The sequence below is a fragment of the Parus major genome, chromosome 8, assembly GCF_001522545.3.
Source record: "Parus major isolate Abel chromosome 8, Parus_major1.1, whole genome shotgun sequence".
Taxonomy (NCBI): Eukaryota; Metazoa; Chordata; class Aves; order Passeriformes; family Paridae; genus Parus; species Parus major.
Window position 1 is genome coordinate 26,555,393 of NC_031777.1, and position 13,112 is coordinate 26,568,504.

At 45.9% G+C, this 13,112-nt stretch overlaps 1 protein-coding gene across 1 annotated transcript; it reads right to left on the reverse strand.

The window, feature by feature from the left end:
- Nucleotides 1-3,088: 3,088 nt before the first annotated feature.
- On the reverse strand, nucleotides 3,089-12,695 carry DHCR24 (24-dehydrocholesterol reductase). Its single transcript, XM_015636907.2, has 9 exons — nucleotides 12,357-12,695; nucleotides 11,116-11,271; nucleotides 10,566-10,671; nucleotides 10,182-10,300; nucleotides 9,828-10,091; nucleotides 8,943-9,086; nucleotides 7,826-8,023; nucleotides 6,888-7,066; nucleotides 3,089-5,298 (listed from the first exon to the last, which is right to left on the reverse strand). The coding sequence occupies exons 1-9, from the start codon at nucleotides 12,612-12,614 to the stop codon at nucleotides 5,145-5,147; spliced, it is 1,578 nt and encodes a 525-aa protein (XP_015492393.1). The 5' UTR covers nucleotides 12,615-12,695; the 3' UTR covers nucleotides 3,089-5,144.
- Between the last annotated feature and the right edge of the window lie 417 nt (nucleotides 12,696-13,112).

A 13,112-nucleotide genomic window follows, 5' to 3' on the forward strand; every position in this document is an offset into this window, starting at 1 on the left:
AGGGTCTGTGACCCCACAGTGCTGGCTCACACCCTTGGCTCGCTGATTTGATCCCCTCCAGTAATATTACTGTAATTGCTGGACAATGTTTTTATGCCCAGTGGAGTGATGGTTACTCCATCAAAGGTCCTGCCTTTGATTTGCTCCTTGGGGAGCTGCTGGGGAATATAAAATTACTGCACACCCCCTGCAGCCTGGCAGCTCCCCAAGGTGCAGGTGCTCCCTCTTGGGTAACCCTTGGGTGCTTTTAGACAGCTCCTCCTGAGCAGACAATGCTTTGTTTTTTCCCTGCCAGGACCCTGCTGTTTTCCTGCCTGCACAGGGGAGGGGACATTCCCTGGGGAATGGAGATGCTGGGTGCCACGGTGATGGTTGCCATGGCAAGGCCTGCCACCAGCCCCAAAGTCCCTGGGGACCAGAGCTGTCAGCATGTGGCTGCAGGCAGTCCTGGGGACATGGGCAGCCAGGTGAGAGCTGGATGTGTGGGGGGAGCTGGACTTACCCATGTAGCTCTTCTCACCTCCCAGACTGCCTGTGCCCGCTGGGAAGCAGCTCCTCACACATTGGAGGACAAAACATTGGGACATTTTGTACAGGACAGTCCAGGACAGGCAGCTCAAGCTGGGAACAGCCTGGCTGGAATGTGCTGAGCACCCAGCATGAAGCACACACTGCCCACAGGCAGGTGAGCCTGGCAGGAGCTCAGCAGTGACCACATTACCTCTGCCTTCATCCTCAGGCCTTTGCCCTTTTCAAGGGATGCTTGGACAACCCTTCCCATTAGTTTTGCTCTGTTTCACCTGCAAGCAAGCGGATGCACTTCATGGATGAGAGCAGCCGGGTCTGAACCCTTTTAGGTGCCAGGAGCTCCTTGTATCTTCCAAAAAGTCATACTCTGCTGCTTAAAAGGCAGTTTTTCCTCTAGCAGCATCAGCAGCACATTGCAGAGCCAGTGCAGGTAGGAGCCCTTCCCTCAGTATCCATTCCTGGAGCTGTATTCATCTTGGCAGCTTCCCCACGGAGAACCAGAACAAAGCCTAAAGGGCTCAAAGCAGACAGGGAAAGCTTTAGTCTGAAATAGTCCACCTTGGCTAGGGATGAACAGCAGGAATCCACATGGCTTCTCTCCTTTATCCAGCTGAGTGAGGAACAGGCAGCTTGAAAGAGGTCAAGACATCTTCGTAATTGGTGGGGAACTTTCAGATTACACTTGAGTGGGAAGGTTGTGACACTGCTGCCCTTCCCTGCAGCTGGCAGGAGGTGACTGGTGAGTGTGCTCAGGCCTGCAGGGATAATCAACCCTTTACAGCCTGCTGTGGCCAGAGCTGCTCCTGGAGGAGACTGGCTGGGCTCTCAGTGGGTGCTGTGTCCTCCTCCCTTCCCTGCAGGGTGGGCTCACATGGATAAGATGTGCCACTGTTGTATCACTTGCTGAGGTGAGTGGCTCTGGTGCTGGCACAATCAGCCTGGTCCTCAGGGGGTTTCTCAAACTGGGGGAACCTCAGGAGCAGCCAGGAGCCTGCAATTCACATGACAGTGGCTGATGGGACCCAGGGAGGCCAAGGAGCAAAGGAGAAGAGAGAGAAACTGCTGGAATTGTACCTTCTCTGGGATAGATAGGGCCCACAGGAAGCATGACAGAAAGGATTCCCTGTCCTCTCTTCCTGGCTGAACACATAGACTTAAAGGAGTTGGGCAATGACACTGCAATTGAACAGTAATTAACTATTTGCAGCTGGGACTTTAGAGAAATTACATTCATGAGAAGAGGATGGCAGATCCTGCACACCCTCCCAAGGAGGGTGTGACAGCACATACAGCCCACTCAGGGTTAAACACATCCTTCCAAGCTCTGCTACTACTTAGAGGAGTTGCACATACCTTTTATGGGTGGTGTTACCACACCTGAATAGCCCCAGATCCACCACAACTCCACAGAGAACTGAGCCTGAAAAAGTGCTACCATAGCAAAGATGAGCAGGGAAAGAAAACCTGGAGGCAATGGAGAAAGTCAAGATGAGCAGGAAATGCCAGCAGCTGGCCACAAAAATATACTGGGAACACATTGGCACACCTACAGTTAAGTTTGACAGGTCTTGTGCAAGTGTTTAGATCAGACAGGAATAATTAAATCTAGGTGTAATTACATGTTAGTTGTGGCTGATTAAATGTGCTAATTAATCTGCAATTATCATTTGGTGGGGTGGGGGGAAGATAATGGAACACAGGTAGAGCTGCAGCGATTTGAGGAAATCCTGGCTATTGTTCTGGAGGAGGTCTCTGAAGGGAAATGCCTGAGCAGTGATGTGGGTGAGGGAGGGTACAGAAATGCTGCTGGGCAACAAAGAAGGGTTGTGAAATGCAGCCTAAGCCAAGGCCAGCACAGAGTGAGATTAAAACAAGGAAGGGCTTTGGAACCTGAACTGCCACTTCAGCAGGGCTGAGGCACTTGGCAGCCTGGATTTCTCCCTGGGAAAAGAGCAGTGTAGAGCCTGGGAGAAGGTGTACCAGCTGTGATCAGGGAGGGGCAGGAACACCTCCCTCTGAGCCTACAGAGCTGCCAGGAAGGTATTTATCAAGGACACAGAAGAGATGGGTGTGAAACTCCTCAGGCTGAAGAGCGCACCGAGTCTTCACTCTCCCTTTTGGCTGCTCATTCAAGGCAGGGATTAGATTTATTAGCATGAAATGAGAAGAATGAAGTAACTATCCACTGTCAATGGCTAGCACCTAAATGCAAAATGGGGGTTTGTCCTCCTTGGACAAAATGTCACAGGGAAAGAATGAAGTGTGTGTGTGTAAAAAATCAGGGCAGTTGGCATCATGAAGCTGTGTGGAGCTAGTGGGGCATCACTGAAGGGTTAAAGGCTCTGCCATGAGGTGTTTCTTTTATTGCAGGTGTGTCTTGGGGGAAAGATAAGTGAAGGCTCACAGACTTCAAAGACATTCCTACAAACATCACCTCCCTCACAATGCCTTGGGACTTCTCTCAATAATCGCTGGCCATGTGGAACGACACAAGAAGCATGAGAGAGAAATGATGAACAGCTGTTTGAAAAGCAAGCAATCACTCATTAAAAGACACCCCTTGGAACAGTACGCCGGCCAGAGCTTTATTTTCAACAGCCCGTACAACCAAAAACCAAGAGCAACAGCAATGATGTGTGTGACTGATACAGTGCAGTACCCAATCACGGCATACAAAGTTTGCCAATAAATTAAGGAGTGAAAAAACAAACACAGTGCATACCTAAAGATCATCAGTACATAAGTGAAACACAGCCTAAGTAGAAGTATTTGCATATCCTCTAGCTGTTTTAACATTGCCCTTTCAAAGCTAACCAAACCATTCTTGCTCTGTGCAGACTATCATAAAAGCACTGGGCTAAATCGTAGCTTCACCCCAGGGACAATTCCCAATAGGGGCAGGCAGGCAGGTCACACCCTGAGAATCAACACTTGCCTTCCTGTGTACCCCTGGTGCAGCCAGGAGGTGTGGCAGCCACTCCTGGATCACTGACACAGCTCCACGGCTCGGGCAGCACTGAGGACACTCTGCACTGGCTGTGTCTCCCCGTGGAATGCTGCCCCTGTGCAGGATTTGAGGGGGTACCTTACTTGCACACAGTGTGCATCACTGAGTTACAGCCCAAGCTTATTCCTGCTACTGCTTTATCATTGGTTTCATCTGGACCTTAAACATCCATCTATCAATAAATAAAATCATTGGTTTAGCACACGTAATAAAATTACACCTCCCACTGGTAACCGTTTGAGAAGTTCTCCCTGTTACCCCCTACACAAGCCTCAAGGGAATTACTTTCTTTTCCCTCAGGCTCAGCAAGGTTTCAAGTAACAATTTTCAGTACTGCTTGGACAAGACACAGGCTTGGTTTGGAACCCTGATACTGGTGACAGGGCCAAAACATTTCCACACTTCTACACCCAACTGTATCAAGTCCACGACTGTGCCATTTTCACCTGTGAGCAGCAGAAGAGGGAACTAACAGTGCTTGCTGTTATTTCCTCTCCAGGTGACTGAAACAGTCCTTTTACAAAGCCTATCAACCTAAACCAGCTAAAATGAAAAGCAAAAATGTCACTCAAGTCAGAACCGAAGCCTGTGTGTATCAAGGTTCACATCCAGAGTTCTCATCCACAGCCACTTGTTCTAACAATCCTCCTATGAGGGCAGCCTTGGCTTCCTTCTCCTACAGGCCAGGACAGAACACTCTGAGATAAGCCATATCTTCCTCCAACTGAGTACTTATAAGGCACTAAAATTAAGCCACAACCAAAAAACACAAACCCAAAAGAAACTCAAATAAACTGACCCACATAGAAATTAAAATTTGGCTATATAAAATAGCAGCAATGTTTGTTTGTTTGTTTTTTTCTTTCAGTGGTCTACAAAGCCAGAACATTGATACTTTGGGGCAAAAAAACCAATGCACTGTCGGCCAACTACAAAACACCTAAAAACCTACATCCATTCGCACTTCATAATCAAAATCAGTACAAATCTGATAGGCACAAGTAAAAAGCATCTTCTTCACACCTCAATGCTCAGTTTTCCAGCAGAAGCCACTCCTGGGGAGCTCAGCTGCCCTGCAGGACAACGTGAGCAGCCCCAGCACCACCATCACACAGCTGGAGGATGATGGAGTGTGGATGAGCCACTGCAGAGCTGCTCTACAGGATACTGACTGGAGGCAAATGTTTTTAACAACATGATTAATTAGACAATGTGTTCAGCTTTGGCACCTATTTCTGAGCCCTCCCTCCTGTTTTCATGTTAAATATAGCTGTGCTACACAGCTGGTGTAACTCCAGTGTCTTCATCCATTCCCATTATTTTTCTTCTGCTTGGAAATAGGTGAACTCACCTATGTCACTACATTAGATACAAAGGCTAGCACTTCAGATTTCTTAAAAACAATCACTCTGAGTCTGGAAAACCGGTTTTAAAACATACAAAGAAATACTAAACATAAATGTGTAAAGCAGGAATTCATACCTTTAAACATCAATAAGATTGAGCTTATTTGGAGAGCAATAAAGCTTTTTTTTTTTTTTCAAAGGATATACTGACTAGCTATAGGTAAATTCCTCTTTCCCTGATTGCTTGGTGAGCTCAGCCAGGCTCAGTGCCTTGCAGCTTTGCAGATTTTGTCATACACTTCTGGAAAGGCATCCTTGCAATTCATCTCCTCCCTCAGCTTGTGGTACAATGAGCCATCAAACATATCCCAGAACTCCTCACGGGTCATGTAACAATCTGCATACAGCATCTGGAAACTGGAGAGAAGGGAAAAAGAAGAGACAGAGATTCAGTATTAATTGAGCCACAAGTTTTGATATAGAATAATTAAAGAAAATTCAGTGCAAGCTATGAACAGCAAATACTTAAAACAAAAACATCAACAATGCTTTTTAAAAACAAGCAAATACAATAGCTCACATGGATTATGCTGGGACACTCAGACAATTATGTTTTATGGATTTAATTTTTTTTTCTGCCTATTTTCTTAGGATCCATGTAGGCACAGTCACAGAATCTCATATTTGCCTGCATTACAATACCCACTCAAGACAGATGTAACAATACATCCTTTGACTTTTTTCATTTCTCTGGACATTGAGAATAGAACTAGGAAGGCAAGACACCACCAAATGAGAGCAGGCCAAGAAGATAAATTCATAGTGTGAACAAAGCATGGTGTAACAAAGGCCCATTTACAAATTATTGTAAATGTATGTCCACATTCAGCTGTGGACTCTTCCTCACTTCCATACTGTGCTCTCTAAGCTGCAGCTACCCTCAGACTACAGCAGCAAAACACAACCTAACACAGAAGCTCCATTGTTTTGTGTGATTATGAAACTGGAAGATTAAGCATTTATCCACTGTTCATTTCCCAGTGACAGGTAGAAAACAGACCAAACTTCGTCAGTAAAGAGCTTTAAATTAAAAGCTTAATTTCAAGTTAATGAAAAAAAAAAAAGCTTAAAATTAACTTTGGGTTGCTTTGTTCTCTGGCAAATCACTTCTTGCAGCTCAAAGTCATTTCCAGTCCCCAAATCATCTCGAAGCAGCCTTGCCATTATTGCTCAGCCACATGGGACATGATCACTGTTAGCCTGAGAAGTAGGTCAAAATAGAAACGGGGATAAATTATACTGATGGTGTAAAAATACTGTGGAGTTGCTTTTTGTTCCTGAGAAACCAGCCTGTGGCTGCTTCTCCACTGACACCGCTCCAGCAAATTAGGCTGGCTCGAGTCCGTGACAGATGGTGGGCACATGCCTCACGCCCACTGTGGTCCTGTGTAATGAGAACCCAGGCAGGGAAAAGGAAGCTCTGGAGCACAAGTTTTGAGGGAGGAAAGAATGCCAGCAGCACACAGGGACTGAGTGCAGGGACAGCCAAGGCTGGCCCCCTGGGCAAGGACATCCTGGTGCAAGGACAGGGCAGAGATGCTCCATGATGCTGCAAGGACAGCAGTCCCAAGGGCAGGCAGGGAAGCTGTCCAAACTTTTGGGATTCCTTGATGTATTCCAAGGATGTATTTTGTAGCAGCAGACTCTACTTCCTGCAGTAGCCTGGAGCTGAAAGGTGATCTGACCCAGCTCCCAGTACACCACAAGAACTTCAGCCAGTGTGTCCTTTTGTTTGGCTGGTTTTGCAATCAAATAATAAAGTGAAATCATATTTAAAACTCACCAAAATTAGAAATCTAAATTAAAATTAAATTATTTTCAATTATTGTGCTTGTTATATTAATGCACTATTAAATATTAAAGTTCTGTGGGATAAATAACTGTGATTAAACCACACAGGTGTGAATTATATGACTTTATCAGTATTCTGAGGATGGGGTCCTTACCCATGCACACTTCTTACAAACTTTTCCATTTGTCTCATTGAAGCCCTGGCTTCAAATTGTTTGCTTTTGGGCTCTCCATAAGCTCCTATATCCACGTAGAGTTCAGCTTCATTTCCTTTGGGATGGACCATACCAGGATTGTTGGGCAATATGAAAGGACATAACCAAATAGGGTACACCTGCAGGGGCAGGAAAACACTTTATCACTTATTTTTTAAGACAATCATCCTTTAAACTCTTTAATAAATGTAGCAAAATGAAGAGTTAAAGGAACTTCCTCCCAGTCTCAGACTGAAACCCTTGCTTTCAGCTCTTCCTTCCCAACTGTGCTGGTAGTGTTTTCAGCTGGATTTTCTAATGACCATAACACAAATGGATTGAAAATGTCCCCCTGGAATTACATCTGCTGCCCTTAAATATTTGAAATTAAAAAGGAAAAAAGAAAACAAAAATCAAACCAAAGCCCCACAAACAAACCACTCCCAATCTCATAGCAACAACTGAATAAACATTCTGAGCAAAAAGAGAAGGAAGTATTTTCTTTTCCAGGTCAGTCCAAAATTGAAATTTTACACTAACTAAAATAAATTCAGAAATAAAAGCAAGAAAGGGAATTGAAGCTCCACAGTTGGTGTTTAGAGAGACCATCAATCATTCAGGTAAAGATCAGTTTAAATTTTAGTAAGTGATAAAATCTTTCAGAAGTGTTGGCTTCTACCAAGGCTTGAATCTTTTATTCAAGATTTTTTTTATCTCTTTTTTCAGAAATCTGTGTTTATTTCTGCTGCAGCCTTGCATCATGGACTCACAAAGCACAGCATTCTCTAGGACACAATAATGACCTTTTGCACAAGCAGGGAATTACGTCTGAAGATCAAAAATCACAGTTCTTATCAAAAACAACCCAAGATTTGCTGCGTTCTAAGGAGAATTCTTACATTAAGGTCAACGTGGAAGGTCTGGATTGATTTTTCAAGGCTCTTCATTGGCACCAGCATGTCCTGCACAACGTGGTGCTGCTCGTACAGCTTCCGAATGGCTTCTCCTTGGGTCAGCTTTAACAGGGAGATTTTTGGGGGGACCATCCAGCCAAACAGGTAACGGAACACGGGGTTATTGCCAAAAGGAATGATATCCTTCAAAGAGGAAACAAAAAGAGTTTGACTGAAGAATGTGTAAGCAGACCAAAAGAACACTTCAGAGTCCTCAGGGTAATATTAAGGCAGATTTTCAATAAATTTAATTGCTGATACTTTGCTGAAGTACTCAAATACAAATTAATGGGGCCTGGACTGCACTTGCCCCAAGCCTCCTCTGGTTACCACTGATTTTCACTTGTGTGAATCACAACATACACAAACTCATAATTTCAAAGCATAAAGTTCAGAGAGCAACAAGCTATTATCTTGCAACAGCCAAGGGAGGAGTGCACAAGGAGGTAACCTTACACAAGTTTTGCACGAGTAATCAAATTTCTCAGTAGCATTTTAAAGCTGTAAAATTTCAATTACCGCCTGCACAGCCAACTCCTGTTTACCTTCTGCAGGAGCTGAAAGGATCTGGTACCTCACTCCAGAGATTCAGAATGTAGTAACAGGAATATTTTATAATGCCAAATAAAGTTTTGTTTAAATACACACGACAATTAACACAATTATGAAATTTTAAGTAATGACCTGACTACATAATTATTTTAGGTGGGGCAGTTTTTCAATCAGAATTTCACATTCATGTTTTTTCCACCATCTGAATTTGAAAATCACTCAGTAGGTATGAAAATTTAATGCTGAAATACACACTTTAGGTCTAAATTCAGAAAAGCACTAAACCAAAAATTAGGAATTTCTGATACAACACCTTATATGTGAAGAACTGTCTTTGGATTTGCTGTACCCAAGTGCAGGACTTGTGAATTTGCCATAAACTTTGCTGTTTTTTTTTTCTGCCATGAAAGACAGAAGTTGCTGCCAAGGGGAAGAAGGTACATTGTACCTACACTGTGAAAGGGCAGAGTACCTTCCTGCAGATATATCTGAATTTTGGAACTGGTCTTACTTGGAGCTCCCAGAAGATACTGCGAGTATGTCTGTGGTAATAATGTCTGGAAGGAATGTATTCTACTCCAGTCCTGTCAGCTTTCAAATACTTCTCCACATGCTTAAAGAACCACGGCTTGTAGTAGTTGCCAATTCTGTTTATCTACAAGAAAACATGCATTCATTAGAAAACAGTTACACCTTGCTAGACAACAGAGTATATCCCCAAATTCCTTTCCTGAGAGGAATCTGTGTTCTACCCTCTGGAAAAGACAGTCACAAGACATCTAGGAAGCCTTCACACCACCACCTGCAAGGTTCCTTCTTGCCTTTCTTGCCAGTAAGGTTTAAGTAAGGCTTGCCACTGATAAGCTATTTAAGAGCCCACAAATGTGACAGAACTAAATTCCTAAAATGCCAATCTCTAAACCCACCATTAATCTGAAATCTCATGTGGCAGAGAGGAAACATCCAGGTGGAGGGTTGCATGAACACTTTGCATGACCCTCCTGTGCATGTCCCTGATGTGTTTTTATTAATATTAACAGAATTAAAAGCTTGCTGGGAAGAGAGTTACTCTGAATAGCTGCAGTTCAAAGCAGCATGGTTCAGTCTATGAGAAAAGATCCTTCTCTTCCTCCTCAGGTACTGCAGTGAAGAGGCTGTAGACTGAATTATTTGCTAGAACAATGAAATCAATGGGTCATTTCAATGAAAGAGATTTAGAGAACAGACTCTGTTATAGTAGGAAAGGGCTATACTTTTAAAATGTTCTGATGGACTGATCCAAATTTTAATCCTATGTTAAGAGATTGTTCCAATTTTATAATGGTTTTATCCTAGTACCGCTTCAGTTAGACTCTGGGAGTATTTTTTTAATTGTAAATAACTTTCCTTTAGTTACCTTGCTTTGCTCAGGTTCATCAGTCAAGACTCCTGTCATGATGACTGCTTCATCCAAGGAATACATAAGTCCTTCCACAAAACTATTCTCCTTTTTCTTAGACTCTTCAGTGAACTTCTCACAAATCTTCTGCAGTCCTCTTACTGGCTCATAATGTATTTTGACATATTTCTTGGCAGGAATCATTTTTATTTCTGCTGCAACCAGGAAACCCAGAGTACCACAAGACCAAGGCACTGCATAAAATAGGTCTGAGTTTTCAGTCTGCAAAAAGTATGTCATACTAAATCATATATCCACACCAATAACTGTCAATGACATTGTAAATGATAGCAAAGTAACATTTTGTCTTACTGGTGAACATCTCACAAGGCTTCCATCAGCAAGAACAAGTTCATAGGCCACACAGGTGTGCTGAAAAAGTCCATAGATATGGGATGAAGACTCAATGCCAGTTCCCATGATCAGGCCACCTTATCAAGAGAGCACACAACAAATCAAATGAAACACACTCCAAACTGTGGGAGATTTATGAGAGCAAACCCCCACCTTGTAAGCTCTTTTAAGACTATTTAAAAAAAAACACCAAAAAATACTTGTAACATAAACGCCACAAAGAACATAAGGCTCAACAGAGTATTTCTAGAACCTTTAAAACAATGCAATGTTTTACTGCATAAAAAAACCTAATGAAATGGCAGCAAAATCAGTGCATCTCTTGCCATCAGTGACCCTTACCTACTGTGAGATCATCAAGCTCTGGCACCACAGGAATAGTCCAGCCCATGGGATTCAGGTGTGCAGTCAGCTGGCCCATGGACACCAAAGGCTCCACACGAACAACCTAAAAAGCAAAAAAACAAAAAGAAACCCACCCCCAAGTTCTCAACAAACATAAATTAAGAGTTCAGCATTAATGATGACAAAATATGGCTAACCGGATACACTTCCATCTGTTATCAGAACTCAGAGACTCACTTTCCTAAGAGAGCTACTAAAAATAGTGGGAACTGTTTAGTGATTCCTCCTCTGCCTCAACATCTTGTTGCTCAGTGCCCAAACCCATAAATCAATCTGGTCTTTTAGACTTCAGCACATAAAAGCCAAGCAATTCCATATGCTGGGTTTTTCAGATAGAACGATCCAAGCACACATTGCAAACCCTTGAAATTTGATAGGTCTGCTACAAAATTTTGTTCTTTGTGGAATCTAAGCCCTTCAGCTCTGAGCATTGTAAAGAAAACTGTAAAATCCACTATAGTGAATGCTTTGTGGTGGAATTTGTTACCTGTCTTTCACTGTCTACTTCCAGAACATCCATTAAATTGATCATGATGTTCTTGTGAATCTTCTTGTACTTGCCAACGCGGAGGGACACGGTCAGCCAGCCGGGCCGGCCCGTGCACATGTATCTCTTGCTGCCTTCCTTCTTCCATTCCCGGACCTGCAAGAGCCAACAGCTGTCAGAGCAGAGATGATTTGGAAGTCTCTTTGCAGACCTCTGAACTTCTAAATAAGGTACAACCAGAGTGGTTTGGTTATGTAGAGGACACATTTCTACTGTCCTGTAGCTTCCTTTGGGGGAAGGATTTGGAAAGCTAACAAGACACTAACAGAGAGTTAAAAATTCCCTCCTCTAAAGAAGGTGTTATCACTCTTATAATTTTAGTTCTAATCCAAAACACACAAAAAGTGGCCTGAAGCTGCAAATGACCAGGCAAAGAGAGAAAAACCTGGTCTAGTGGAAGATGTCCTTGCCCATGGCAGGGTGGGATTGGAATGAGATGATTTTTAAGGTCCCTTCCAACCCAAAGCCTCCTAGGATTCTACAAAAAGTTGAGAAGGAAAACGTGTGAGCCATACATATGAGCCACAAATTCTGCAAAGCCACAGTGGTTAACACCACCAGAGAACCAACAATTGCGTTTTCTTCAAAGCTGAGCTACTACTACAGCTGGTAAAAAACCCCCAATCAACAAACCCAACCCCTCTGAGAATAACGCCATGCACATTAATATCCAGCTGTATCTGTGATGTGAGAGACAAGGCAGGAAACAGCAGCGGACGTGACAGAATTACCACAAACACCAGAGAGCACAGAATCACTACAGACATCTGCATTTCTGGGTGGAGGAAAAGTTTAATCTCCCCATGAAGCATCTCCCGGAGCCGGCGGTGCCGAGCAGCGGGATGCGAGTGGGACGGGAACACGCTGGGGCCGATCAGAGACTGATGTTTCCATGCTGCACACACGTGTGTCCCTCACAGCGCATCCCTGAGGAGCCCGCAGCGCCAGCACAGCCGCAGGGAGGGAGCTCCGCAGGAGTTTCAGCGGGACAAGAACCCTGCAGGGGGCTGAAAGCCCCGCTGGCGTTTATTCCTTTGCTTTTCCCCGCTCCGGCCGGACTTTGCCCCGGGTGCGGAATGACGGCGGGGGAGGACGGGATGACAGAGAGGGGGACAAGGACACGCTGTCCCCTCGCAAAGCCGCGGGATCCCGGGGGGTCCCGCGGTCCGGTCAAGCCTCACCTGCTCCTGGATGTGCCGGACGCGCTGGTTGTGCTGCCGCGGGGCGCTGTGGAGGCGCCACACGGCCCATGCGCGCAGCTGGTAGTAGATGTCGAAGAGGATGGAGAGCGGCATGAGGAAGAAGCAGACGAAGACCCAGCGGTGGTGCACCAGCACGGCCTCCAGCCCGCGGTGCCGCACCCAGAGCAGCAGGAGCAGCAGCCCCGCGCCCACCGACCACAACGCCGACATGACACCCACTGCCCGCTCGCGCTCCATCACGGCCGCGCTCCCTTATGGGACCCCGCCATGCCGCGCCCGCCGCTCGCGCGCTCGCCGCCCGGGCCACGCCCCTCCGCCCCCATTGGCCGAGGCGTGAGGCGAGGGGAGAGCGACGGCCAATCGGAGAGCTCCGCGGAGATCGGACCAGGCGCTGAGGGCGCCGATTGGCTGCGCGCGGCCGGCCCCGCGCTCCCCCTCATCGCCGCGGCCACCGGGCCCCCCCCCCGGGGCGGGGGTGTCCCCCCGCCTGGGGACAGGGGGGACTCGGCTCAGACCCCCGGGCAGGGCCGGGAATGGGGACCGGGACAGTGTCAGACCCCCGGGCAGGGCCGGGAATAGGGACCGGGACAGGGTCAGACCCCCGGGCAGGGCCGGGAATNACAGGGTCAGACCCCCGGGCAGGGCCGGGAATGGGGACTGGACAGGGTCAGACCCTCGGGCAGGGCTGGGAATGGGGACCGGGACAGGGTCAGACCCCCGGGCAGGGCCGGGAAT